Genomic DNA, 27,895 nt, shown 5'->3' with positions numbered 1-27,895 from the left:
TAAAACTTTATTTTGAAGTTATATTAATAAAATGAACAACTAAAAACAATTTCATTGATCAGTTCTACAGAAGCACATCACAAATATTCACAAATCTGAAACAGGTGACTCCTGGAATTTTGATGGGGTAATAGCCTAACAAAGCCCTGATTTTAGTTGGGGCCTAGAGGTCTTGTTGGAATACAAACAAATTAATAATAATAACAATATAATAATGAACAATACGCCCACGGGCTATGCGAAATTACATTGTAATGGGATGGGAATTGAATTCAGCTGTTTCCACTCCCCATCACTAAACCAGGACTGAGTTAAAGAGATTCAAGAATTGGTTAGCCGTCTATTCATTGCTCTCCTCATGGAGTCCTTCACCTCCGTATTCCTCAGACTGTAGATGAGGGGGTTCAACATGGGGATCACCAATGTGTAAAACACTGAGACTATTTTGTCTGTGTCCATAGAAAAGCTGGAGGTGGTGAAGGGTTAATGTTTAGCTATTCCACCTGGAAGCAGGCGGGGCACACCCTGACTGTTTCCTAGAAGCAATGCACAGATTGCTCTATCCAAGGACAAGGGCTAGATATGAACCCTGAGAACTTGATTGTTTGGACAGCAACTGTGGGAGGCTTTTTTAGCCTGGGCTCAAGGCCTGAGAACCAGGATTGTAGTAGATAGAGGATGGTAACTAAGCATATGAATCAACGTCATACATTCCTTTGTGTAGCAGTGTGTAATGCTTAGGGGGAGAAATATAATAAAAGGAGAAGGTGGAAGGCGGGGGGGCAGAACAGCCCATCTCCACTGACCAGCCTGTTTGCTTGCATAAAGCTGTGTTCTGTCTCATCACTGAACCGCAACAACTGGCGCCCAAACGTGGGGCCCTCAGCACTCACCTCGCCCGGCAAGGGTTTCAGACGCGTCACTCATCCGCTTCGTGGATCCCGGTGAGTATTTTTCATTGTGGTAAGTATGGGAAGCTCCCTCTCTGCTTTGCAAGTGCAACACCGCAATGAGCTGCAGTATTTGCTGCGTAAGGCTCAGCATGACTGCCCGGCTCGAGCACTTACTCTCCTGCTACAGGAGGTGCGTGCCAAGTGCCCGTGGTATCCTGAAGCCGGAAGCCTTAAGCTAGCGGACTGGGAGCGATTGGGCCAGACATTGCACGAAGAGCCTCGGGCGCCCGTGCAGGCTTTACATGCCTGGCACCTCTGCCGCGATGCGATACAGCGTGTCGCCTCCGACAGGCCCTCCCTCGCGAGGCTGGTGCTCTCGCCACGCCCGTCCGCTCCTGCAGCCATCCCCCCTCCTGGCGATGCGACACAGCGTGTCGCCTCGGAAAGGCCCTCTCCAGCACCAACAGAGGGGCTGCCGATCCCGCCGCCCCCGTCCGCCCCTGCAGCCATCCCCCCTCCTGGCGATGCGACACAGCGTGTCGCCTCGGAAAGGCCCTCTCCAGCACCAACAGAGGGGCTGCCGATCCCGCCACCCCCGTCCGCTCCTGCAGCCATCCCTCCCCCTGCTTCGCCCCCAGTGCCTCTATTACCACCGCCTCCCTGGCCTTCCCCACCGGAGCCGGTGTGTGATCACCCTCCCCCCGTGGGGCCCCCCGGAGGGTCATCTGCATCTGCTCAGAAGCTTTCGCTGGTGCAACAAATGGTTCACGCAGCGAAAGCTCGATCAGATCTTACAGCAGAGGAGCTGGCTGATCTGGTCTCCGTTTGCCCGGTGACCTGGCAGAATGATGACCAGGGCAACCCCGTGGGCACCTGGACCACTCTGCCATACTCGGTGGTTAGAGAGGTAAAGAAAGCAATTCGTGAATTTGGCCTGACTAGCACCTTTGTGCATGGTCTCATTGAAGGGATGGGTACTGGGTACTCCCTAATCCCTGAGGATTGGAAAACGCTGCTGCGCATGATGTTGTCACCCAGTCAGTATGTTATTTGGCTTAGTGAGTATCGGCAGATGGCAGAACGCCAAGCCCAGGTACATAGAGAGCACGGTATCATTTATGAGCATTTGGCAGGGGAGGGCCCGTTTGCTACTATTGAGATGCAGTCTCAACTCCCTCAGGCTGTCTTCCCCATTATTTCCACCTGTGCCCAGCATGCTTTCAAGAAGGTCCCGGATTCAGGCAAGCCTACCAAAAGCTTTGTCAGTATCCGTCAGGGTGCCTTAGAGTCCTTTTTGGATTTTACCAACAGATTGCAGGAGGCTATCCTCCGACAGGTGGATAACACTGAGGCAGCTCACGAGCTCCTGTTAAAATTGGCAGTTGAAAATGCAAACGAGGATTGCCGCCGTGCTCTCCAGGCAGCACAAGCCTCTGGTATTTTAGAGCTCTCAGACATGCTGCGGGCATGCCAGAACATTGGCACACAAGCCCACAAGGCTGGAGTTCTGGCTGCCGCCCTCAGAAAATCTGGGAAGGAGGGGAAGCGCTGTTACCGCTGTGGAAAAGAGGGTCATTTTCAGCGGGAGTGCCGCTCATCTAAGGCACCAGCCCGACCCTCAAAGAAGTGCCCCAAGTGTGGGAAAGGTTATCACTGGGCTAATCAGTGTCGTAGCGGGTCGGGAAACCGCGCGACGGGTCCCCCCTGAACCCAGGGCCAAACGGGGGTGTTTCCTACTCAGGCAATCGCTCCTCTGCCTTGGAATCCGTAGACTCTATGATGGCGGCGACTGCTGGAAGTGCAGGGCTTGATTTGATCATGCAGGAGGACACTGACTTTCGGCTGCCAGGGGAGGTCTGTGCCATACCTACACAGGTGATGGGACCCCTCCCTGCCGGCTTTGTAGGTCTTGTTCTCCCTCGCTCACATGCTGGGAAACAGGGCTTTTTTGTCATTCCAGGGGTCATTGATGCTGATTACACTGGCATTATTAAGGTTCAGGTGTGGACTCATCTTCCACAGTCGCTCCCGCGTGGACGGTCAATTGCACAATTGATTTTAGTCCCCTATCAGGTGCCAGCTGCCGAGGATCGAACTCGGGGCGGAGGCGGCTTTGGATCGACGTTGTCTCACTCGCCGTCTCACAGCGCGTCTTCTCCACTTGTTGCTCTGACAATGTCAGTCCGCCCCTCGAAACCTCAGTTAACACTTCTCTTAAATGATGTTCCTTTTACAGGGCTGGTGGACAGTGGAGCTGACGTTACGGTGATTCATGATCCGGAGTGGCCGGTCAGTTGGCCTACGGTTCCTTCTACAGAGTTGTGGGGGATTGGGGGTAGCAAACCCGGGCGCCAAAGTTTGTCTTGGGTCACGGTCTCTAAACCAGGAGGCCGTGCCCTTGCTACAATCCGCCCTTTTGTGCTCCCTGTCCACCTCAATATTTGGGGCCATGATTTACTTACAAAGTTAGACACCACCCTCGATATTAACATCTGATGGCCCAAAACCCTCCCTCACCCACCGTGCCCTCCGCCTTACCCTTGGTATGGCAATCCTTAGAGCCCGTATGGATTGACCAGTGGCCCCTCCCTCTAAAAAAGCTAAAAGCACTTCATTCGCTTGTGCAGCAGCATTTGCAAGCACAGCGACTGGAGAGCTCCACCAGTCCCTGGAACACCCCGGTGTTTGTTATTAAGAAAAAATCGGGTGCTTGGCGGCTGTTGCATGATTTAAGGGAAATAAATAAACGCATCCAACCTATGGGCCCCTTGCAATTTGGCTTGCCAAATCCAAATTTAATTCCTCAAACCGATCAACTTTGTGTGTTAGATTTAAAAGATTGTTTTTTTTACCATCCCCCTTTGCCCTCAGAATTAGCTGCTGTTATTTTGGCCTTTCAACCTTTTGCTGATTGTCCCTTTGATTTAATTGTGGATACCCATTATGTTTATTAGGTAATTGATCATTTACCCCTTGCCCTCATTACCCCTCAGGTTGATGCAGACCTCCTTCACCTGTTTTTGTTTTCTCAGCACCTTTTTGCCACTCGTCATTTCCCTTACTTTGTTGCTCATATTCGCAGTCATACCCCTCTGCCTGGGCCACTCACTGAGGGCAATGCACGCGCCGATCGCGCGTTGCGTGGTCAGGTAAATTCCCTTTTTTCTGACCCCATTGAAAGCATCAGTGTGCCTCTGTTTTGGACCGGCAGTTTCACATTCCTGCTGATCATGCACGTTTCATTGTTCGTTCCTGCCCCCACTGTGCTGCTGCTGCTCCTACTTTTTCTTATGCCGTTAACCCCCGAGGTACCGCAGCAAATCAGCTGTGGCAGATGGATGTTACTCATGTGCCACAATTTCGCCCCTATTCGTTTTTACATGTTTTCGTTGATACTTATTCAGGCTTTCTTTTGGGCTTCCCCACAACGTGGGGAAGCCACTAACAAAGTTATTCACCATTTGCTGGCCTGCTTTTCTGTTATGGGTTGCCCCTGCCAAATTAAAACAGATAATGCCCCAGCCTACTGCTCTGCAGCCCTCTCCACCTTTTGTGCCCGCTGGGACGTCCGTCTTAAACACGGAATCCCTTATAATTTCACGGGCCAAGCCATTGTTGAATATGCCAATTGCACACTCAAAACCTTGCTAAATAAACAATTAAAACAAGGGGAGCTGCGTCTCCGAACCTTAGGAGACATTTAACAACAAATGCATATCCTTTTGTTTACTTTAAATAATTTAACACTGAATGCAGATCAGCAGACCCCTGCGGATCGGCATTTTCACAAATCTGAGGTACTGGAAAGACCGCGTGTCTTTTACCGTCAGCTGCCCGATCCACAGTGGCTGGGCCCAGTACCTCTAATCACTTGGGGTTGGGGATATGCTGCTGTGTCTCTCCCTGCAGGACCGTTGTGGGTTCCAGCTCGGTGTGTGCGACCGGCACTTAAACAACATGGCATGGCACCAGGGACTGTCGAATCCCATACCAGAGTTTCAGCTGACCTTGGAGGAGACCGCGTTGCCCCCCGAGTCGACAACGGCGGGACGGAAACGGAGGAGGCGTAGCGTCCCAAGCCAGCCCGTGACATGGGGAGCAGTAAAAGCATTGGTCGCCACGGCTCAACGAAGACTGGCAGCAGATCAACAGCCAGAGACTCCTGAGACTTTGTTTCTGGCGATTCTCGCCCAAATCACTGCTAATTCTGTGATGATTGTGTGCCTTTTGTGCCTGCTATTTCCTGTAGGGGTTGGCTCGGAAGCGTCTCCCCCGTTACAAGCCCGAATGACATATAACATATGGGAAAGATTGGCTTCAATAGCAAATGTTACCTACTTTTGTTTATTTAATTTTGTAGCAGCCGGAGATTTGTTAGGTACATGCCTTATTCCAGTATGTCATCATCCTGAGGAGATGGAGAATAAGACACTGTTCTCTGCTTATGCTAATCTTTCCTCCCAGTACTCTAGCATGGCTAATTGGGGCCCGGCCAACTATACTCTGCCTCGCACGGCTATATCCCTCCACACACTGTACCCGGCCGGGGCTCACAATGTCACCTGTGCGCATGTAGTTAACTGCACTAGTACAAAGGTGCCCTTGGGCTGTCAAAAAATTTCTCAATCCCTTTTAAATTGTTCCCATGCTGTTAATGTTTCATATAATTATGGCCATATCATCCTACCATCAGGATGGGTTTTTACTTGTGGTTCATGCACCTTTAATTATATTCCTGCAAATTTAAGTGATGGCACCCTTTGCTGTCTTAGTAGAATGATACTTATATTGCCTTTTGCTGGTCACAATTGTAGTAAAAGAAGTGTACCCCTTTTAGATGATTATATTGCAGATGTTAAGCTTTGGGTTATTTTGTGTTTGTAATCATTGGGCTTATTTTTTTGTTGCTGCTGTGTACAATGTATTCCTTCCTTGTTAAGACTTTGTAAAATTTTGCCCTGGAAAGCTCCCCAGGTTATGTCCTTGTCTGTCTGGGAGTTACATAGCATGACAAAACAAATTGACGGCTACCATGAGATGGCCAACTATCAATAAATAAAAAACGGGGAGATGAAGGGTTAATGTTTAGCTATTCCACCTGGAAGCAGGCGGGGCACACCCTGACTGTTTCCTAGAAGCAATGCACACATTGCTCTATCCAAGGACAAGGGCTAGATATGAACCATGAGAACTTGATTGTTTGGACAGCAACTGTGGGAGGCTTTTTTAGCCTGGGCTCAAGGCCTGAGAACCAGGATTGTAGTAGATAGAGGATGGTAACTAAGCATATGAATCAACGTCATACATTCCTTTGTGTAGCAGTGTGTAATGCTTAGGGGGAGAAATATAATAAAAGGAGAAGGTGGAAGGCGGGGGGGCAGAACAGCCCATCTCCGCTGACCAGCCTGTCGGCTTGCATAAAGCTGTGTTCTGTCTCATCACTGAACCGCCACAAGGTGGGACGTAAATACATGAAGAGTTGGGTGCCATAAAACAGGACCACAGAGGTCAAGTGGAAAGAGCACGTGGAGAAGGCTTTGCGCCGGCCCTCAGCAGAGCAGATCTGCAGTATAGTGGAGGTGATATAGACATAGGAGAGGAGGATGGTCACAAAGATGCTCATTGTAAAGCACAACGTAAAAGCAAAGATCAAAATCTCATTGATGCGGGTGTCGGAACAGGAGAGCGCCAACAGCGGGAGGACATCACAGAAGAAATGATTGATGACGTTGGAGCTGCAGAATGACAGCCGAAATGTACAACACATGTATATCATTGAATCCACCATCCCCACAGAGTACACCCCAGCCACCAGCTGTTTACAAAGCTGCCTGGACATGGTGACCGTATAGAGCAGCGGGTTACAGATGGCCACATAACGGTCATATGCCATGACAGCCAGCAAGAGGCACTCAACATCTGCGAAAACGATAGAGAGAGACATTTGCACAGCGCAGGCAGTATAGGAAATGCTTTTCCTCTTGGCTAAGAAATTCAACAGCATCTTAGGGGAAATTATCAAGGAAATGCAGAGGTCACAGAAAGACAAATTCCTGAGGAAAAGGTACATGGGGGTGTGGAGTTGGGGGTCAATCGTAATTATCAAGATCATCCCCCCATTTTCCACCAGGGTGATACCATAAATCAGTAGGAACACCCCAAAGAGGGGGACCTGAAGCTCCGGACGATCTGTCAGTCCTGAGAGAATGAATTCACTCACCTCTGAGTGATTTCCCTTTTCCATCTCCTCTGAACAGAGATCAGGCTGCTTCAGAAATATGGGCAGATGAATGGTGCGGAAGACCTGCCCCTTCTCTGTAATGAAATAAGTGAAGATAAATGGAGATCAGTTTCTTAATGGACATCAATACCTTCTCAGGGAAGGGCTTAGTCCACAGAACCAGATGTTCACAGCTGGTCATTCCACATGTTCGATAAAATGCACACACTGTGCAAATATAATGACACTTCAGATTCATCATGTCCCACACAAAAACACACCTGTTCACTCATCCAAACAGAAAACAATGACTTGTCACTCTGCTGTGAGAAAATCATTGTGAAGAGATTATTCCTTAGCTAAAGAAGGGGTGAGAGTAAAGGAGTGTCAATCTTTCCACCCTCTTTGGGCAAGGCGAGCTCTGTGGCTTGACATGTCTGTTTGGGGTTAAGCTTGCTTACTGTGCTAATTAACCTTTTTTGGCATTTACTGGAGCCTGTATGAAAACCCAAAGACAGAATGGGAAGCCCTGGCTTCAGTGACTAGGTAATTGCCTATTTTTTCCAACCCAGGAGGTCGCTCCTTTTGCTGAAGGGGTAGGAACTGGGTTGAGGCATTAAATGCTGGAGGTCCAGAATTCAATACCTGCTGATCCCCATGGTGTCTGCGTGTGTGTGTGTGGGACTGTAATTCGGGACAATAGCACATACCTGCTGATAAGAGACAGAGAGATGTGGTGGCATTTCCCCATCGATAACAACCACCAGTTTGGAGCATTCGGGAAATTTTATACTGAGATGTGTGATCTATGGGACATGATTCCTGAAGCAACTGGGAATACCTGAGCTCAGACAGTCATAACACCTAATTAATCCATTCAGTGAACCAAAGCCACCTTGGTGTAATTGGTGCCCTGGGGATTAATTTGTCCCACTCCTTCCTACTGTGTATGCAATTACTATCAGAGTTACAGAGTTTAAGGTTAGGGGTATATTTTATCCTGCTGTTTTCAGTGCAAGCCGAGTACTGTGTAGAGCTGATCCACGAAGGGTATTTCTTCTGGAGACCAAAATCTTTTCACTAAAATATTTTGACTCAGATATAGCACGGGGGTGCCTCAGATACCACACACCACCAATCTCTTCCACAGGCCAGGCTCCCATGCTGGACTACATCCCCCATGATGCATAATGGTCTCTCCTCTTGTTGAACTGCCCTGGAACATCACCAAAGTCCCACAGCCATGGTTTGGGAGGAGGGAAGTTTGGCTTTTTTGATGGAAAGCTCATAATTTCCAGGGAAAAAATAATTTTATGCAAAAAGTAGTTGAACTGAAAATCCAATTTCCCATCAAAAAAACTTCTCAAGAAGAATTTTCAACCAGGCTTAGGAACACATTTGGAATCAAAGGAACTGAAAGTTAGATACAGGTGAAACATACTAATTATTGGCAGCCATAGCTGATATCTTCACAAACATTCCTGGTTTCAGAATCACCTCATTGTCCTGTCACTCCAAATTATCTAGCTATTTATAGGATGCCAATCACCAGAGTATCTTATGTCCTTCTGTTGCTAGGTTACTCCCCAAAGTAGGAAAGGTAGGTTCACTCATTTTGCTTGATGAGACCACATGATGACCAGAGGAGCTCAGGAGGAGACCACAGCATGCTACAGAGTTCTGCAGTTCACAAAACTATCCCTCTTGCATGTATATTATCTGCACACAGAGCTCAGCTGTAAGATGCTAAATACATCTACGAGTTAACTAAAACTAGTCTTGCTGTCATCATAAACGTTAATATTTTTGATAATGTTTATGAAGTTATAAGATTACACTGTGTCATGTTATTAATACATGTTCCAAACTGAGGCTGGCAAACCTCTCTGTCATAAACAAAGAAATGTGTGTTCTGCTTAATTTTGTTTCTAAACAGTGTGGTGGGAAATTAACCATGTGTTGTGTTTGGACCAGAACAAACCTGAGGCTCCTTTCTTCATGCATGTGCATACAGGGAGAGTCAGCAGAGCTGTCCTGGCGTAAACAGAAATACAGAAGCTTATATTGCTGAAAACCACAATTTGTTAAACGACTTCCTTCAACAACATTTTCCTTTTTTGGCAGATAGTGCAAGCTTTAACAGTAGGTTTGCCTTACTTGGAGTTTAGCAAAACAAGCTTTTCCTGTTATTGACTGGTGTTTCCTTTGCATTTAATAGGTTTTTAAAAAAAACTTTTAGAGGTTATGGTTACATTTCTTAAGCTGTGGTGTTACAATTGCCCCTAAATGGAATTTTCCTCACTCTCTCCTTATGCTTCATATACACAGTTAGTTTGACCATAGTTTTTGGCCTATTAGTTTAGTCCTACAAGATGTTCCTTCACATTCCCCCCTTTTGTGCCTTTTTGGCACCATTAATTGGGCCTATACTTCTATAGCCATGAGCCTGTTAATTTTCTCCTTTTCGTCCTCCTGTTCTTCTGCCCAAACTGTGTCACACATTTCATTTACAATCATTAGTGTCACCTGCTTCCTTGCACTGAGGTTGGCAGGTCTAGGGCTGGATAGGCAATGATAAATACATTTCTTACAGCAACAAGAACATAGCCCTATGCTAAACAGCGGTAAAAGCAACAGCATTCCCATGGGGATAATATGATGTGGTTGGGATTGTTGTATAGCTTTAGCCACGAAACACAATACATTTGTCTGGGTACACAAAGTAGACATTCTATAGGCAGTATTAAAGGCATTCTTTTCGGCTTGATATATATTTTGGAGCATGTGAATCTGTCTCTGTAATTTGGAAATTTTCTAAACCTCTGGTAGGATTGAAAGCAAATTTTGGAATTGGTCAGGTACTAAAGCAGTCCAGTTAAAGGGTATCTGGAACCGAAGGGCTAATTGCAGAGTTTTATCCGCAGGCCAATGAATGATATGATTGCCTGCGGCTGTGGTGAGATTACAATGTACATCATTCAAGATGGTGGTTTCAAGATGCATACAACTATTATTAGCTTGGAAAAGTAGGCATCCTGGCAGGGTAGTCCCGTGTCCCATACCCTCCCAACAAATGTTGTCATGAACAGTGACAACTTCTCCTGGTTTTAGTTTACATGCATACTGGAGCTGAGGGGGCTCTAATGGCCAGAGTGTCCACTGGCTTCCAATCCCTTCCCAAATGTCCGGTGTTATTCCAGGAGCACTGACTACTAATCGGTTGGGCATACCAGGTAGTTCAAGTTCCCAAATGTCTCAGTGAATTGTCCAATCCCACATGCATCCTCCCCACTGACCAGGCAGGATTCAGCAGGTGGGAGCCCAGACCCCTCCGAGTGGCCCGTATGCTTGGAAGGAGCACTGTGAACGTCTGCATCTCCATTCAGAAAATCTCCAAGTATGTCTCCATGGCCACAGATTACATGGAACTCCTGAGGTATTTGTAAGGGCAGTAGGCCATGCCTGATGTTCAAGATCCTTCTGAATGGCCTTAAGCTGGTCATTCAGAAAATTCTGAACCTCTGAACAAGCCAGATCCCACTGCAATGCCTTTCCAGTATTGGTGATACCTAGTACCATTTCTGTTAACAGCTTTTGGGTCATTGAACTAAGGGTGGATATAACGTATCATTCACTAACACCAGCCTGAACCTGGGCTAGCTGTGCTCCAGTAATAAGGTCCGTGGCTTTTTCCAACTGTCCCAATTTTTCCTCGTGTTGCTGACCTTTATGGATATTCCAGATTGCAGCTACACGATTTTCACCATCCCATAGGTGTCCAGCCAAGTCCCTCTTCTTTCTAGCGGAAACCCAGGTGCGTTGTTGTGCCAACCGAATGGCAGCTCCTTTTGAACAATTAGGATATATAGAGGTAATCTGAAAAATGGATAAGGGTGGTGTAAATTTTACAATCCCTAGTGTAGCATGAATTACAGTCCATCGGTGTTCCAACACACTGACACATCTCTCCCTTGAGAAGTATTAGACCACATCTGTTGGCTAAACACCTTCCCGAAAAGACTGAGACGCATCACATCAATAGCCTAGGATGGGGTATATTACAATAGGGCACAGGCCAATGGTTGGTTACTGGGACATTTTCAGTACTGGTAATTTTTTCAGCAGCAGAACAAACTTTTGGGGTATTTGTTTGATTAATTACCAGTTGGGTGATTAAATAACAGTAAGGGCCTTTTTTTATCTATTATGCTACAAACTCCAGGAATGGCCATCATCTTTGTCCAGCTATGGGCCCCATTAATTTTAATTTCTGACTTTTGGGGCTCAGTTGTAGTGATATCATATATTTCTATTTCCACCAACTCATCTGTTCTCCACTTAATCATTCTCTCATATGAATGGTCCTGAACCTTAAAAAATGATTTCTCAGAGCAAAATTTCCATAAATCACTGAAATGCGAAGGTTTTGACCATTGGGTTTCATTTGAATATAGGGTATCGTGTATATTTGGGTAGGTTGTGGGGGTGGTGGTGAGGTTAATGGAGGAAGGGATGGGGGGTTCATGGTTGTGGTAGCAAGGCGTTTTGGATATCCATTGTCTGGGAGCCAATTAGGGAGGACAGTCCATCCCCAGGTTACTTGCCCAACGGCGCATTTTGCGGCCCCCCAGGAGAAACCCCAAATACCAAGTAGTGCCACATTCCCAAGCAAAATGTCCACAACTCCATCCTTGCCAGTAAACAATACTTTGTCTTTTCCATCATGTCCAATTCTTAATGTCTTTTGTAGTCAGGAATCCCTGGACTTTGGTGGTTTCAGCAGAGCGAGTGTTCCTTCTTCTTTCTTGGAACAGTCGTGCTTTGGCATTATGCAGGGGAGAGGTTACTAGCATATCACCCTGTAATGGTTTGGTTCTTCTAGCAAAGTCCAAATGCACAGTAGTTTTGTCAGTGGATAAGGGAGAGGGTACCGGCTTTTCACTTTGTCCTTCACTCCTGCTGTCCAGAAGGAGCAACAACGCCAGAAGGAAAGATAGACTGATCATCAGTTGGCAAGCCATTACAGTGAGAAACATGGGCAGATAGTCAATTCTTGGCACTTCACAGAGGTGTTGATTATTAACAGGACTTGATAAGGGTCTTTCAGCATGGGGCCAGGGCAGTTCCTTGCTGATGGACCTCTATATAGCTCCTGGAAACTCCTGGTTTCAGCGAGTGGCAAGGCTGCTGTATATAAACAGACCTAACACATTTTGTTAGTGCCTGACAATAATTAAGCATTGTGTCATCCATTAAATGACTGTCCATCTCAGCCAGGGTCAGTGGGGGCACAGCCAGTAGTCACATCGGGAGCCCTGTTAGAATTTCACGAGGGCTAAGTCCAGTCTTACGATTGGGAGGGCATTCATTCATGCTAATGGGAGGGCATTTGGCCACTTTAAATTTGTTTTAGCACAGATCTTGGCCAGTTTATTTTTCAGAATCCCATTTTGATGTTTTACTGTCCCAGCAAACTGCGAGTGGTGGGGGCAGTGGAGATTGTGTTGGATCTGTAAAGCTACACATAACTTCTTATAATTTGTTCAATAACATTAGGTCCACTATCACTGTTGCTACTCACAGGTATGCCAAATTGTGGTACAAAATCCTTAAACAAAGTTTTACAACACTTTTCGCCTCTGCCTTTTTATAGGGAAAGGCCTCAACGCAGTTGGAAAATACATGAACTAAAACTAACATACTTATAATTACAACATTTAGGCATTTAAATAAAATCCATTTGAATATTTACAGAAGGTCCCCAGGAAGGGGGATGTGCTGCCTGCCTAACCTTGACAGCTTTACCAACACTATGTTGCCGGTAGATTACGCACTGTTGGCAGCATTGCTTAAAATATACTTTTTTTTACAAATACCCTTGCTGATTGCAGGCAAAACTGAGGAATCACTCCCCATATTTTCCTGTATTTGTTTTATAGACAAGTTACCAAAACAGATTTAAAATCTTTTCCCATTTTTCTGGCTTTGACTGTCCTGCTGCAACCACAACTTTGGTCTTTATTTAAAAACATTTTAAATCTTGTAAAGCATTAAGTCACCTTAAGGATTAAATGCTAAATACAACACTAGTTTCTTTTGTCTGGCAAAAGTATTTTTTGGTTTTACAATTTTAAAACAACACCAATTTATCTTAAACTTATAAAACAAAGATTGTACACACCAGGAGTGTTTTTTAGCTAATTTGACTAACTTGTTCACAGTTAAATGATTTCACTTAAATAACCTTTTCCTGGATTATTTACAGAAATTCTTCCAGAGAAATGTGTTCTTTCTTCAAAGGAATGGCTGCAAAGAAACCAAGATTTTTCTTTTTATAACACCTTCTTTTAACATCCGTACAAAGTTTCACTGCCTAATTTCCTCCAGTAACTACAGAGTTAACCTCTCACTTTCTTTCTTTTAACTTCCTCTACTGTGGTTGCCTGCTTGTCTGGGCCCAATCCTTTTTTTCTTCTTGTTGCATTATTTGTTTCCATGGACACAGGCATTGTTTCACTACCAATTTAGCAAGGAGGGTGGGCTTTTTGACTAACCCCCCTTTTATTTATTTATACACACATTTATTTCTCATATCTAGATGCATCTTTGTCATAAATATAAAGGGAAGGGTAAACCCCTTTAAAATCCCTCCTGGCCAGAGGGAAAATCCTCTCACCTGTAAAGGGTTAAGAAGCTAAAGGTAACCTCGCTGGCACCTGACCAAAATGACCAATGAGGAGACAAGATACTTTCAAAAGCTGGGAGGAGGGAGAGAAACTAAGGTCTGTGTCTGTCTATATGCTGCTTCTGCTGGGGATAGACCAGGAATGGAGTCTTAGAACTTTTAGTAAGTAATCTAGCTAGGTATGTGTTAGATAATGGTTTCTTTAAATGGCTGAGAAAAGAATTGTGCTGAATAGAATAACTATTTCTGTCTGTGTATCCTTTTTGTAACTTAAGGTTTTGCCTAGAGCGGTTCTCTATGTTTTGAATCTAATTACCCTGTAAGGTATCTACCATCCTGATTTTACAGAGGGGATTTCTTTACTTCTATTTACTTCTATTTCTATTAAAAGTCTTCTTGTAAGAAAACTGAATGCTTTTTTCATTGTTTTCAGATCCAAGGGTTTGGGTCTGTGGTTACCTATGCAAATTGGTGAGGCTTTTTACCAAACCTTGTCCAGGAAGTGGGGTGCAAGGTTTTGGGAAGTATTTTGAGGGGAAAGATGTTTCCAAACAGCTCTTCCCCAGTAACCAGTATTAGTTTGGTGGTGGTAGCGGCCAATCCAAGGACAAACGGTGGAATATTTTGTACCTTGGGGAAGTTTTGACCTAAGCTGGTAAAGATAAGCTTAGGAGGTTTTTCATGCAGGTCCCCACATCTGTATCCTAGCGTTCAGAGTGGGGAAGGAACCTTGACAATCTTATTTAACAATAACCTTAATTCTTTATGTCTGGACTTAATTCAACCTTTCTCTTATTTGAGGCTGTAACAACCCCTCAGCACCGGTGCTTTGGAGGAAAGGATAGTTGCAGGGCTAGGGACAACGGGAAAGGTAGGGAGTACAGCAGTATTAACAGCATGGTAAAATGGAGGAGCTACACTCACTGACCATAGGAATAATGATTCCTTACTGAATACAGGAGGTAAGAACAGGCTGGATTTTCCCTTGGCCTGTTTTGATAGAGGGTACTGCTGCACCTCGGGAAGGGGTCTTGCTGGGTTTAGGCAAATCTTAACGAGTTGGGCAGATGCAGTGCACCCAACCTGATTGGCATGATCGGCTCACAATGCTCACAAGGAGGGAGAGACCTTAGCCAGCAGTTCCTGTTGCAATGAGGAAGGGCTGGGGTCGGTCTTCTCCTGTAAACTGCCAGGACCTCATTGTGAGCAGGATCGGGCACGTCCAGATACACACCATTTGGGGTATAGCAGATTATACAATTTAATTTACACACCAAGTCTTTTCCCAAAAGGTTAGCAGGTGAACAAGGGCTTAGGAGGAAAGCATGACGGTCAAACAAAGGACCGATAGAAACAGACAGAGGTGAAGAGATGGGGTGCGGAATAAGAGTATTGCCCACCCCTACCGCTTCTGGATCGATCAGGGCAGTAGGGACATTTACTGTATCCAGTGGCCCATTTGCTTGCAATTGGAACACGCGCCATCACTGGGTCTCTAGGGGAGCTGGACGGTGGGGACTTGGTTTGGCCTTCCTCTTCTCCCCCTCAATGGGCGGCTATTATGGGGTCCCTGTATTTTCTGGAGCTGGAAGGTCCTTAACATAGTTTTAATGTGGCAGTGAGAGTATTTGGGTTTTATTCAAATTCTTATTTTTACTTACTATACAGGTGCTATTTTTTTCTCCAGTCGGCTTTCTTTGGGCAGACTGTGAGAATTATATTGAACAGCTTCTACCTGATTTTATTTAACTTTTCCTGCTCATGGCCTGGATTTTGCTTGGGCCAGTGAGCTTCTTCACAAAGGTGACTCAGTGTTTCCTGAGGCATGATCCCTCATAGAGGCTGGTTTAAATCTGCCCATGTAGGGTTATAACAGTTTATAACAATTTGCAATTCCTCTTTAAATTTAACAGGGTCCTCTCTTATTTTTGGAAAATTTTTACGTAAGTTGTACAATTCCGTAGGAGACCAAGGTGCATGTGCAGACTCCGCAATCTCATGACCCGAAGCACCAAAGCCCGGGAACTGGTGCAAGGGGAACATTTCCTCAGTACAAGGAAACACTGTCTGAGGGGTGAACATAAGGGGCTTCTGTTACTTAATATTTCTTGTGGGCTTAGTTGGATTTAAATTCTTTGCCAGTTTTCTTTTCATCTCTTTTAATCATGTTGTAAGTTATTCCTGGGAGTCCTTGTGACTCCTCATTTGAGATTCACGGAGTTGTTTTTTTTCCCCTTCTGTTTCTTCATGCCAATAGAAATATGCCTCACACTGACATTGGCCATAAGTGCACTTCTGAGGAGCACAACCTTGTCAAGGTCGAAACTTTCCCTTTAACTTTAAATGATCCCTATCCCTGGCATACCAATTCCAATTTTTCCAGAAACTTGCAAGTGAACTAGTGTGTGCCTTTTGGGAGGACGGTGATCCTTTTTGACTCACCGGCCCACATTTTACCTGGTGAGTGCGGGAATCCATTTTCGACCCCCTGACTCCCAGAATCCCTATGGATCTTTCACTCAGCTGGCGAGTGCGGGAATCCCTTTTGGACCCCCTGGCTCCCAGAATCCCTACGGATCTTTCACTCGTCCCACTCACACAGGGAAGGTTTGTTTCGGGCCTCCACAACTGTCTTACAGCCCCCCTTCAGCAAAGAGCGTCAGCTGGTGCCACATACTCTGTCACTTCGGGCGAGGTGATCAGATCACACAGTGGCTTTTCAAACCTCCTTCAGGCGGGAACCAGAGACAGGGGAGGAAAGAGGCTCCGGAAACAGACTGTCAGAGGACGGAAGGGATGGAATCACACACTCCTAGACCCAGACAGGCTCCTTGCCAGTCATGAGCCCACGGCTTCGCAGGGCACTCTGGGCATCTTCCTGTGACCCACACTGACACCTGTCTACCGACCTTCACTTTCACACTGGCACATGGAACCAAGTCTATTCATGACCTGCCCAGCCAAACTCAGTGGCTCTTCCTGGGGAAACCAAACCAGAGTCACCAAGCAGGAAGGGAAACAAAGGAAGCCCAAAAGGTGAGGAAAAAGCAGCAGGGAACATCCTTCTACATACACCTTTTGTCTTCTGGTAACCAGGTGGAAATGTTTCTCAAAGGGGGAGTAGGATTCTAAAAAGAAGGTGGAGACATCCCAAGGAGCTGTGCACTCTCTCATGATCTCTCTCTCTCTCTCTGTCTCTCTCTCTGCCCATTGATTCACTGCATCTGAAGGGATAAAGGAAGCAGCCGTTGGACTGGGGGATGGATTGTGACAGAACCCACCTGCTGAAGTGAAGAACCAGATTGACAGAGCCAGAAGAGTACCCAGAAGTTACCTACTACAGGACAGGCCCAACAAAGAAAATAACAGAACGCCACTAGCCATCCCCTTCAGCCCCCAACTAAAACCTCTCCTACGCATCAGTCGGAGAACACTTCAATCTCTTTGGTCATTCGATTACCTGAAAGTAAAAGTGGACCTAAAAATGGAAATTCTTCAACAAAAAAAACTTCAAAAACAGACTCCAACGAGAGACTGCTGAATTGGAATTAATTTGAAAACTGGATTAAATTAACTTAGGCTTGACTAAAGACTGGGAGTGGATGGGTCATTACACAAAGTAAAACTATTTCCCCATGATTTTTCCCCCCTCCCCGCTCTCCTGCTGGTAATAGCTCACCTTACCTGACCACTCTTGTTACAGTGTGTATGGTAACACCCATTGTTTCATGTTCTCTGTGTATATAAATCTCCCCACTGTATTTTCCACTGAATGCATCTGATGAAGTGAGCTGTAGCTCACGAAAGCTTATGCTCGAATAAATGTGTTAGTCTCTAAGGTGCCACAAGTCCTCCTTTTCTTTTTGAGGATACAGACTAACACAGATGCTACTCTGAAACCTGTCTTAACTCATTATAAGTGAAGGGAGGAAAAACAAAGAGGTACCACCAAGTCATGGGCAAACAAGTCAGTTTCAGAGCATTTCGGCCTTTAATTGAAATGACATTCATGGGAGGGGAAGGAAGGAATTATGCTGAGAGTAAAAATTTCTGAACCTATTTACCCATCAAAAGAAGGAAAGAGCTTTACAAGGGAGAGAGAAGAATGACGGAAAAGGAGAGAAAAATTGCTTTAATTGGAAGGGGGAAAACTCCTCCATCGAGTCAGGGAATGTCTATCCTCAGGCCATTACATTGACTCAGCAATGGTGTGCAGCAGCACCACAGTGTAGATGATTTCCACGTTGATGGCAGGGTTTTTCCTTCAACATAGTTAATCCACATCCCCAAGGGGCAACAGCTAGGTCAATGGAAGAATGACACTGAGGGTCAGTAGAAGCTAACTGCCTCGCACAGGGTGTGAAATGTTTCCCCACCCTGTGTGACAGAGCTCTGTTGATCTATTTTTTAAGCCTAAACGTGGCCTCACAAAAGCTGCCGATGGAAAAGACTGGTTTGGAAATTGAATACTATCTCTCTGCCAGGGCAGCAGAATCCCCTGCGGTTCTTTTTGTTCAGGAGAGTTGGAAATATTGGAGCTCTCCCAGCTTCCCCGTAGAGATTATTCCGCATTCTGATTGAGCTCAGTGTCAGGCTGTGTGTGTGTGTTTGGTGTGCAGTGGGCACTCTGTGTGTGTTGTGTGTAGTGGGCACTCTGTGTGTGTTGTAGTGGGCGTTGTGTGTGTGTGTACTGCGCCTTCTCTGTGTGTGTGCATTAGGCACTCTGTGTGTGCGTGTGGTGGGGGTTACGGTGGAGCTGAATATCAAGTGTTGGCAGATGTGTGTCTATTGCCCTGCCCAGTGCTCTGGCTGGCGCCCCCCCTCCTCCCAGTGCAGGGCTCCTTGTGTGATCATAGAATCATAGCACTGGAAGGGACCTCGAGAAGTCATCTAGTGCAGTCCCCTGCACTCACAGCAGAACTGAGTATTATATAGAACATCCCTGACAGGTGTTTCTCTAACCTACTCTTAAAAATCTCCAAAGTGGAGATTCCACAAACTTCCGAGGCCAGTTATTCCACTGCATAGGCACCCTCACTGTTGGGATCTGTTTCCTAACGTCCAACCTAAACCACCCTTCTGCAATTGAAGTTCATGGGTTCTTGTGCTATCCTCCCTCCACACGCACACACACACACACACACACTTTTACAATTTTATTCCTATTTTTATTCCTAAAACTCTGTGTAACTGGTTGGGTCACAGAAACGCCTTTGGAACTGCCAACCAATGTCCTGAGATGTGAAGTTGAACATTTCACCCTCTAGGTGGATGCCCAAGCCACCAGCTTATAAAATCATTCTCTCTCGCTGGCCCTGTCATGCTTCCCATGTTTTGTCCACTGATCTCAGTTGGCGGCTGCAGACCTTGTAGGAATAGAAAAAAATAATAATAATAACAATACAATAAAGTACAATACTCCCATGGACTCTGCGAAATTACTTTGTAATAGGCTGGGAATTGAATTCACCTATTTCCATTCCCCATTCCCCACCACTAAACAGATTCAAAAATTGGTTAGGAGTTTATTCATTGCTTTCCTCAGGGAATCCTTCACCTCCGTATTCCTCAGGCTGTAGATGAGGGGATTCAACATGGGGATCAATAGCATGTAAAACACTGAGGTCACTTTGTCTGTGTCCATGGAATAGCTGGAGGTGGGACGTAAATACATGAAGAAGAGGGTGCCAAAATACAGGACCACAGAGCTCAAGTGGAAAGTGCAAGTGGAGAAGGGTTTGTGCCGGCCCTCACGGATCTGCAGGATGGTGGAGATGATATAGACATAGGAGAGGAGGACAATCACAAAGCTGATCACTTGAATGCAGCTCATGGAAGCAAAGATCACAATCTCATTGATGCGGGTGTCAGAACAGGAGAGCACCAGCAGTGGGAGGATGTCACAGAAGAAATTATTGATGATGTTGGAGCTGCAGAATGACAGTCGAAATATACAACACGTGATTATCATTGAATCCACCACCCCCACAGTGTACACCCCAGCCACCAGCTGTTTACAAAGCTGCCTGGACATGGTGACCGTATAGAGCAGCGGGTTACATATAGCCATATAACGGTCATACGCCATCACAGCCAGCAAGAGGCACTCAACATCTGCAAAAATGATAGAGAGATACATTTGCACAGAGCAGGCAGTGTAAGAAATACTTTTCCTCTCAGCTAAGAAATTCAGCAGCATCTTAGGGGAAATTATCGAGGAAAGGCAGAGGTCACAGAAAGACAAATTCCTGAGGAAAAAGTACATGGGGGTGTAGAGTTGGGGATCAATCGTGATTAACAAGATCATTCCCCCATTCCCCACCAGGGTGATACCATAAATCAGTAGGAACACTGCAAACAGGGGAACCTGCAGCTCCGGACGATCTGTCAGTCCTGAGAGAATGAACTCAGTCGCCTCTGAGTGATTTCCCTCTTCCATTACCTCTGAACAGAGATCAGGCTGCTACATAGATGTGGTCTGGTGGATGGTGCGGAAAACTGTCACGTCTCTGTAATGAAGTAAGTGAAGATAAATGGAGATCAGTTTCTCAATGGACATCAGGACCCGCTCCGGAAAGGGCTTTGTACAGAGATCCAGATATTCACAGCTGGTCATTCCAAGTGTTTGATAAAATGCAGACACTGTGCAAATATAATAACATGCAGGTTAATCATGCCCCACCCACAAACACTCCTGTTCACTACTACAAACAGAAAACTGTAACTTGTGACTCTGCTGGGAGAGAATCAGTCTAAAGGGATTATTCCTCAGCTAAAGAACAAGTGAAAGTAAAGGAGTGTCAATCTTTCCACCTTCTTTGGGCAAGGGGAGCTCTGTGGCTTGGCATGTCCGTTTGGGGTGAAGTTGCTTTCTGTGCTAATTTAGCCATTTGGCATTTACTTGAGCCTGTGTGAAAACCCAGAGACAGAATGGGAAGCCCTGGCTTCAGTGACTAGGTAATTGCCTATTTTTTTTTCCAACCAAGGACATCACTCCTTTAGCTGAAGGGGTAGGAGTTGGGGCTGAGGCTTTTAGTGCTGGAGGTCTGATATTCAATACCTGCTGATCCCCATGGTGTCTGCGTGTGTGTCTGTGTGACTGTAATTCAGGACAATAGCACGTACCTGATGAGAAGACAGAAAGAGATGTGTTTGTGTTTCCTCATTGACAGAAACAGCCTCTTTGGACCAATCGGGACAATAACACGTACCTGCTTAGAAGAGAGAGAGAGAGAGAGAGAGGTATGCTGGTGTTTCCTCATCGAAAGAAACTGCCATTTAGGAGCATTCAGGAAGTTTTATACTGAGATGTGTGATCTATGGGACATGATTCCAGAAGCAACTGGGAATACCTGAGCTCAGAGAGACACAACACCTAATTAATGCATTTGGTGAACCAAAGCCACCCTCCCATAATTGGTGCCCTGGGGACTAATTTTACCTACACTTTCTTACTGTGTTATTAAATTATGCAATTTCTACCAGAGTTACAGAATATGAGGTGAGGGGTATATTTCATCCTGCTCTTTTCAGTGCAAGCTGGGTACAGCAAAGACCTGATCCACAAAGGGTTTGTTTTGTTTTTTTTTTGTGGAGACCAAAATCTTTTAGCTAAAAACTTAATATTTAGACTTGAAGTATCACGGGGGTTCCTCAGATACCACACACCACCAATCTCTTCCATGGGCCAGGCTCCCGGGCTGGATGATATCGCCCATGATGCATGATGGTCTCTCCTCTTGCTGAACAGCTCTGGAACATCACCAGAATCACAAAGCCATGGTTTAGGGAGGAGAGGAGTTTGGTGTTTTGATGGAAAGCTTATAATTTCCAGGGAAAAGATAATTTCTCGGAAGAAATAGTTAAATGGAAAATCCAATTTCCTATAGAAAAAAAACTTCTCAAGAAAAAAATTCAACCACCTAAGCAACAAATTTGGAATCAAAGGATCAGAAAGTTAGATACAGGTGAAACGTAATAATTGTTTCCGGCTGTAGCTGATTCCTTCTCAGTTATTCCTGGTTTCAGAATCACCTCATTATCCTGGCCCCAGTAGGTGGAATGTAAAACCTGTAAAACACGTAAGAGTGCTCCAGATTATCTCGCTATTTATAGCATGCCAATCACCATGTTATCTTACGTCCTTCCATTGCGAGGTTACTCCCCAATGTAGAAAAGATAGGTTCACTCATTTTGCTTGATGGAGACCACATGATGACCAGAGGAGCTGAGGAGGAGACCACAGCATGCTACAGACTTCTGCAGTTCACAAAACTATCCCTCTTTATGCATATTATCTGCACACAGAGCAAAGTTTAAGATGATAAATAAATCTATGAGTCAACTTGAAATACTCATGCTTTCATTGCAAATATTAATACATTTTTTTGTTAATGTATGTGAAGTTATAAGATTACACTGCATCATTTTATTAATACATGTTCCAAACTGAGGCTGGCAAACTTGTCTCTCTTCAACAAAGAAATGTGTGTGCCGGTTAATCTAAATAGAAATGTACACAAAGTCCTGCTTCCTGAACACCACTAGAAAAAACAAACAACCAGCAATCTCTCTATCCAAAGTCTGTCACCCCAGGTCTGTGCCCAGGAAACACTATGCCCCCTCTAAGAGTCATGCTCATAACTCCTCCTCCTGGTTTCTGTGCCTCCTGTGACCCGGAGGTGCCTGGGGCAGTCCTCACTGAAAATACAAAGGTCAGGGCAGGCTGCAAAAAGGAGGATATTCCCCAAACTGGTGGTTAACACTCAAGATGTCTGCAGCATCTCTGCAGATGCTGCCACAAAATATCTCTGAGCAGGCCAGCTCCCTTCAGCTCAAGATCTCTGCAGCATCTCTGCAGAAGCTGCTAGAGAATATCTCCGAGAATGCCAGCTCCCTTCTGATTCTTTTGTTATTTTTTTTTTATTTCCTATCATTTATAGTCCATGAAACAGAGTGTGGCATTGCACCCCATAATTCTTTACAGAAATATGCTTATGCATGGTAGATAGGCCATGTAAGATATCTCTGCAAACGTTATGATCTACTGGATAGATTCATCCTGTTTGCATGCATGTAACATTTTTGTATTCGAAGTTATGAATACGTGCTCTGTAATTGTTTGATTTTAAGTAGCCTCAGTGAAGCAGTTGGTCAGCTTCATGAGAAAAGACTATTCTCTGTAAGTGCCCAATCAAGAAACACTTAAGATAAGAATGAACTTTGAGAGATTCTAATCCACATCTGAACGTTCCTGGGAATGTAGCTTTGTCCTGTGAGGAACTGAGTCATGCATGGACATGTGACTTGCCCATGTGACTCCAAAACTCCATCTTGGAGCTGCATTCTGCATAGGAGAGGGGAAGGGGTTTCCACCCACAAGAGAGAGACTATATAAGCCCCTGGGGAAACCCCTCTATTTTGTCTTCAGCTTGCACAAAAGATAGCCCCTCCACCCAAAGGAGATCCCTGAAAGAAACTGGAACAAAGGACAGTAACTACAGGGGTGTGAGTGATTGCTCGACCCAGACTAGGAGGAACTCTAATCAGTAAAAGAGGCTTATTGGAAAATCTCTGAGGGTGAGATTTACCTCCATTTAGCTTTTACTGTATTAGGCTTAGACTTGTGTGTTTTATTTTGTTTGGTAATTTACTTTGTTCTGTCTGTTATTACTTGGAACCACTTACATCCTACTTTCTGTATTTAATAAAATCACTTTTTACTTATTAATTAACCCAGAGTATGTATTAAAACCTGGGGGAGCATACAGCAGTGCATAACTATCTATCAGTGTTACAGAGGGTGAACAAATTATGAGTTTCCACTGTATAATTTTTATACAGAGTAAAACTGATTTATTTCTGGTTTGGACCGCATTGGGAGCTGAGCATCTGAGTGTTAGAGTCAGGAACACTTCTTAAGGTGAGCCTTGGGCAGGACAAGAGACACACACCTGCCTACACTTGACATTCAGCTCCACTGTACCCTCCACCATATGTACACACATAGTCCCTGATGCACACCAAACACACACACACAGACAGAGTGCCCGCTACACACACACAGCCTGACACTGAGCTCAGTCAGAATGCAGAATAATCTCTGTTAGTCCAGCTGTTCCAGCCTCCCATTTCCAACTCACCTGAACAGAAAGAACCTAAGGGGATTCTCCTGCCCTGGCAAGGAGATAGGACTAGATTTCCCAACTGGTCTTTTCCATCAGCAGCTTCTCTGAGGCCTGGTTTATGCTTAAAAATTAGATCAACAGAGCTCCATCACACAGGGCGGGGAAACTTTTCACACCCTGTGCAAGGCAGTTAGCTTGTACTGAACCCCAGTGTCATTCTTCCATTGACCTAGCTACTGCCTCTCGGGGACGTGGATTAACTACATCGATGGAAAAACTCTTCCATCAATGTGGAAATCATCTACGCTACAGCACGGCTGCACATCATAGCTGAGTCAATGTAGTAGCCTTAGTATCGATATTCCCTGAATCAATGGAGGAGTTTTCCCCCTTCCTCTTAAAGCTATTTCTCTCTCCTTTTCATGTCACTCTTCTCCCTCCCTTGTAAAGCTCTTTCCTTCTTTTGTTAAGTTGGTCACCTCTCCAAATGTCTCTTTATGTAATTTCCCAGCGTTCGGACACAACAGTGTCTAGAAATGAGTGAATTTCTTCTGGACTAGTCATTTACTGTCAAAAACAATACTGTTTGGATTCACCTGAAACTCTTCACAATTCTGTTACAAATACTCCTAAGAGCTTTGTCCCAGAACACTGTGTGTGCCCAGGGGGAGGATTTAGGTGCCGGTCGCAACGCAGCCACCATAGGAGGCGGTAGTGGTTCTTTCCTTTGTAATTTTTAGCCCAAGCGTTAGGGTGTTCACTCGTGAGGTGAGAGATACAGGTTTAATTCCCCCCTTCTGTCTAGTGCTGGGCAAAGCTCTGTGTGACATTGCACTCCATATGCTTTATAAAGCATATTCTCTGAGCATATGAAGCTTAGCCTTGCGTGTTTTGTTTTATTTTGCTTTGTGACTTATTTTGTTTGCTCTTTTATTTCTTAAAACCATTTAAATCCTACCTTTATACTTAATATAATCACTTTTGTTTATTTATAAATTCAGTGCAAGTAATTGTTACTGGGGGGCAAACAGCTGTGCTTATGTCTCTTGCAGTGATATAGAGGGCAAACATTTATCATTTTACCCTGTATAACCTTTATCAAAGTAAAATGGATTTATTTGGGGTTTAGATTCCACTGGTAGTTGGGTGTCTGTGTGCTGGAGACAGGTATCCTCCTGAGCTGGGTTCAGTCTAGATCTGCAGTGTGGCCCAGACCCTCAATCTGTGTTGCACCTGGCTAGTGTGTCTGGCTCGACAAGGCAGGATTCTGGAGGCCCAGGCTGGCAGGGGAAAATGAACTCAGAGATAATTTCAGCACATTAGGTGACAGTCCCAATAAAATCACAATCTTTACTCACCAAGCAGGAAGGGAAGCAAACAAAGCCCAAAAAGGTGAGGAAAAAGCAGCATGGAACATCCTTCTACATACACATTTTCTCCTCTGGTAACCAGGTGGAAATGTTTCTGAAAGGGGGAATAGGATTCTAAAAAGAAGATGGAGACATCCCAAGGCGCTGAGCACTCTCTCTCTGTCTCTCTGCCCATTGATTCACTGCATCTGAAGGGATAAAGGAAGCAGCCATTGGACTGGGGGATGGATCGTGACTGAAGATGTTTGATCCGTAAGACTGCTGAAAGCATGTGGTGAGGAAATTTTAGCATTAAATTTCACATCATTTGTCAACATAGGCAAAAGTTGCATTCCAGCTTTATTTTTCTTGTAACCATGTCTGACTTCTATGCCTCATTATTTGCACTCAGTTAAAATTTCTCTTTGTGTTCAACAAACTTTGTTTTATTGTTTTATCTAATCCAGTGTGTTTAAATAGAAGTGTCTGAAAAGCTAAGTTGCAGGCATGTTAGTGCTATTAAAGAAACAATGGACAGTGTAGCTTGTATTGTCCGGGAAAGGACTGGGCAGCACAGGACGTACATTTCGGAAGGGAAATCAAAGAGTGGGGAGTGTGTTGGGGTCAACCTGAAGTATAACCAAGGGTAGTGAAAGCCTGAGTGTAACCCAACTATTCCTGGCCAGGCTGCAGTTACACACACATGCTCAGGGTGTGATTTGCATGCTAGAGGGATGTTTGTGAGTGGCCCCGGTGGAAGCTACTTCAGCAAGGCATTGCAAGGTTGCAGGCAGGTGTGACACAGCTCCTGATTAGTCTGGGCTGGACCCTGGTATGTCACAGCCACCAATGTAAAAAGTATCCCAGTAACACCAAAGTATAATGCTGACTGAGAGGAGTGTTCGATTGACATGAAAGGGTGAGGTCACCACAGGGATGGGCCCATGCACTGATCAATGGCTGCAGATGTCCAAGGCCATTGTGGTCATCACCTCCCGCCAAGAAGATCCATGGCAGGCCCAATGATGACTCTTCCCTTCTTCACTATGGTAGCAGAAATTATCCAGCATGGGTGTGCAGGCTTGGCTGGTATTATCAGTGCTCCAAAGCGTGTTGGTGCCCCCTTCTCCAAAGTGGTGCCAACCTGTGAGGCATTGCAGGGTTCATTGTATTAGGAGGAAAGATTGATGATCGAAGTCAGCTAGATTCTTTTGTATAATCCGTTGGGGAAGGGGTGACAAAGAATGGACGCAAAGTCCTGCTTCCCTGAACAACAATAGAAACAACCAACAGCCAGCAATCTCTGTATTCAGAAACTCCCAAGTCTGTCACTCCAGGTCTGTGATCAGGAAACACTCTGCCCCTACTTCCTCTAGGAACTTACAACTCCTCCTCCTGCCTTCTGTGGCTCCTGTGACCCGGAGGTGCCTGGGGCAGTCCTCACTGAAAATACAAAGGTCAGGGCAGGCTGCAAAAAGGAGGATATGCCCCAAAGTGGTGGTTAATACTCAAGATCTCTGCAGCATCTCTGCAGATGCTGCCACAAAATATCTCTGAGCAGGCCAGCTCCCTTCTGATTCTTTTTTTAATTTTGTTTATTTCCTATAACTTATAGTCCGTGAAACAGAATGTGACGTTGCACCCCATAATTTTTTTTATAGAAATATGCTTGTGACTGTAAATATGACATAACTGGAATATGTTTTATGTCAAATATGCCATGTAACATATCTCTGCAAAGGTTATGATCTACTAGATATATTCATACTATTTGTATGCATGTATCAATTTTGTATTCGAAGTTATGAGTATTGGCTATGTACTTGTTTGATTTTAGGTAGCCTCTGTGAAGCAGTTGGTCAGCTTCTTGAGAAAAGACTATTCTCAGTAAGTGCCCAATCAAGAAACACTTGAGCTAACAATGAACATTGTGAGATGCCAATCCACATGTGAGCTATCCTGGGAATGTGGGGTTGGCCTGTAAGGAACTGAGTCATGCACGGACATGTGACTTGCCCATGTGACTCCAAAACTCCATCTTGGAGCTGGATTCTGCTAGGAGATGGGAAGGGGTTTCCACACACAAGAGAGAGACTATATAAGCCCCTGGGGAAACCCCTCCATTTTGTCTTCAGCTAGCACAAGAGATAGCCTCTCCACCCCAAGGAGATCCCTGAAAGAAATTGAACAAAGGACAGTAACTAGAGGGGTGTGAGTGATTGCTGTACTTAGACTAGGAGAAAGTCTAATCTGTAAAAGAAACTTATTGGAATGTCTCTGATGGTGAGATTTACCTGCATTTAGTTTTTACTGTATTAGGCTTAGACTTACATGTTTTATTTTATTTTGTATGGTAATTTACTTTGTTCTGTCTGTTATTGCTTGGAACCACTTAAATCCTACTTTTGTATTCCATAAAATCACTTTTTACTAATTAAGTAATCCAGAGTATGTATTAATACCCGGGGGGGGGGAGGGGCAAACAGATGTGCATATCTCTCTATCAGTGTTATAGAGGGAGAAAAATTTATGAGTTTACCAAGTATAAACGTTATATAGGGTCAAATGGATTTATTGGGGTTTGGAGCACATTGGAAGCTGGACATCTTAGTGCTGGAGAA

The 27,895-nt window shown here is 45.0% G+C and overlaps 2 protein-coding genes across 2 annotated transcripts; both read right to left on the bottom strand.

Annotated features, from left to right (window-relative positions):
- Positions 1 to 321: 321 nt before the first annotated feature.
- On the bottom strand, positions 322 to 7,137 carry LOC140912340 (olfactory receptor-like protein COR4). Its single transcript, XM_073346570.1, has 2 exons — positions 6,344 to 7,137; positions 322 to 466 (listed from the first exon to the last, which is right to left on the bottom strand). The coding sequence occupies exons 1-2, from the start codon at positions 7,135 to 7,137 to the stop codon at positions 322 to 324; spliced, it is 939 nt and encodes a 312-aa protein (XP_073202671.1).
- Positions 7,138 to 19,304: 12,167 nt separating this feature from the next.
- Positions 19,305 to 20,237, bottom strand: LOC140913724 (olfactory receptor 5W2-like). Its single transcript, XM_073350527.1, has one exon. It carries the CDS (start codon positions 20,235 to 20,237, stop codon positions 19,305 to 19,307), a length of 933 nt encoding a protein of 310 aa, XP_073206628.1.
- Positions 20,238 to 27,895: the final 7,658 nt, after the last annotated feature.

Source organism: Lepidochelys kempii, chromosome 6 (assembly GCF_965140265.1).
Source record: "Lepidochelys kempii isolate rLepKem1 chromosome 6, rLepKem1.hap2, whole genome shotgun sequence".
Lineage (NCBI taxonomy): Eukaryota > Metazoa > Chordata > Testudines > Cheloniidae > Lepidochelys > Lepidochelys kempii.
Note: the sequence above shows the minus strand (reverse complement) of the source record. Positions and strands in the feature narration are given on the sequence as shown.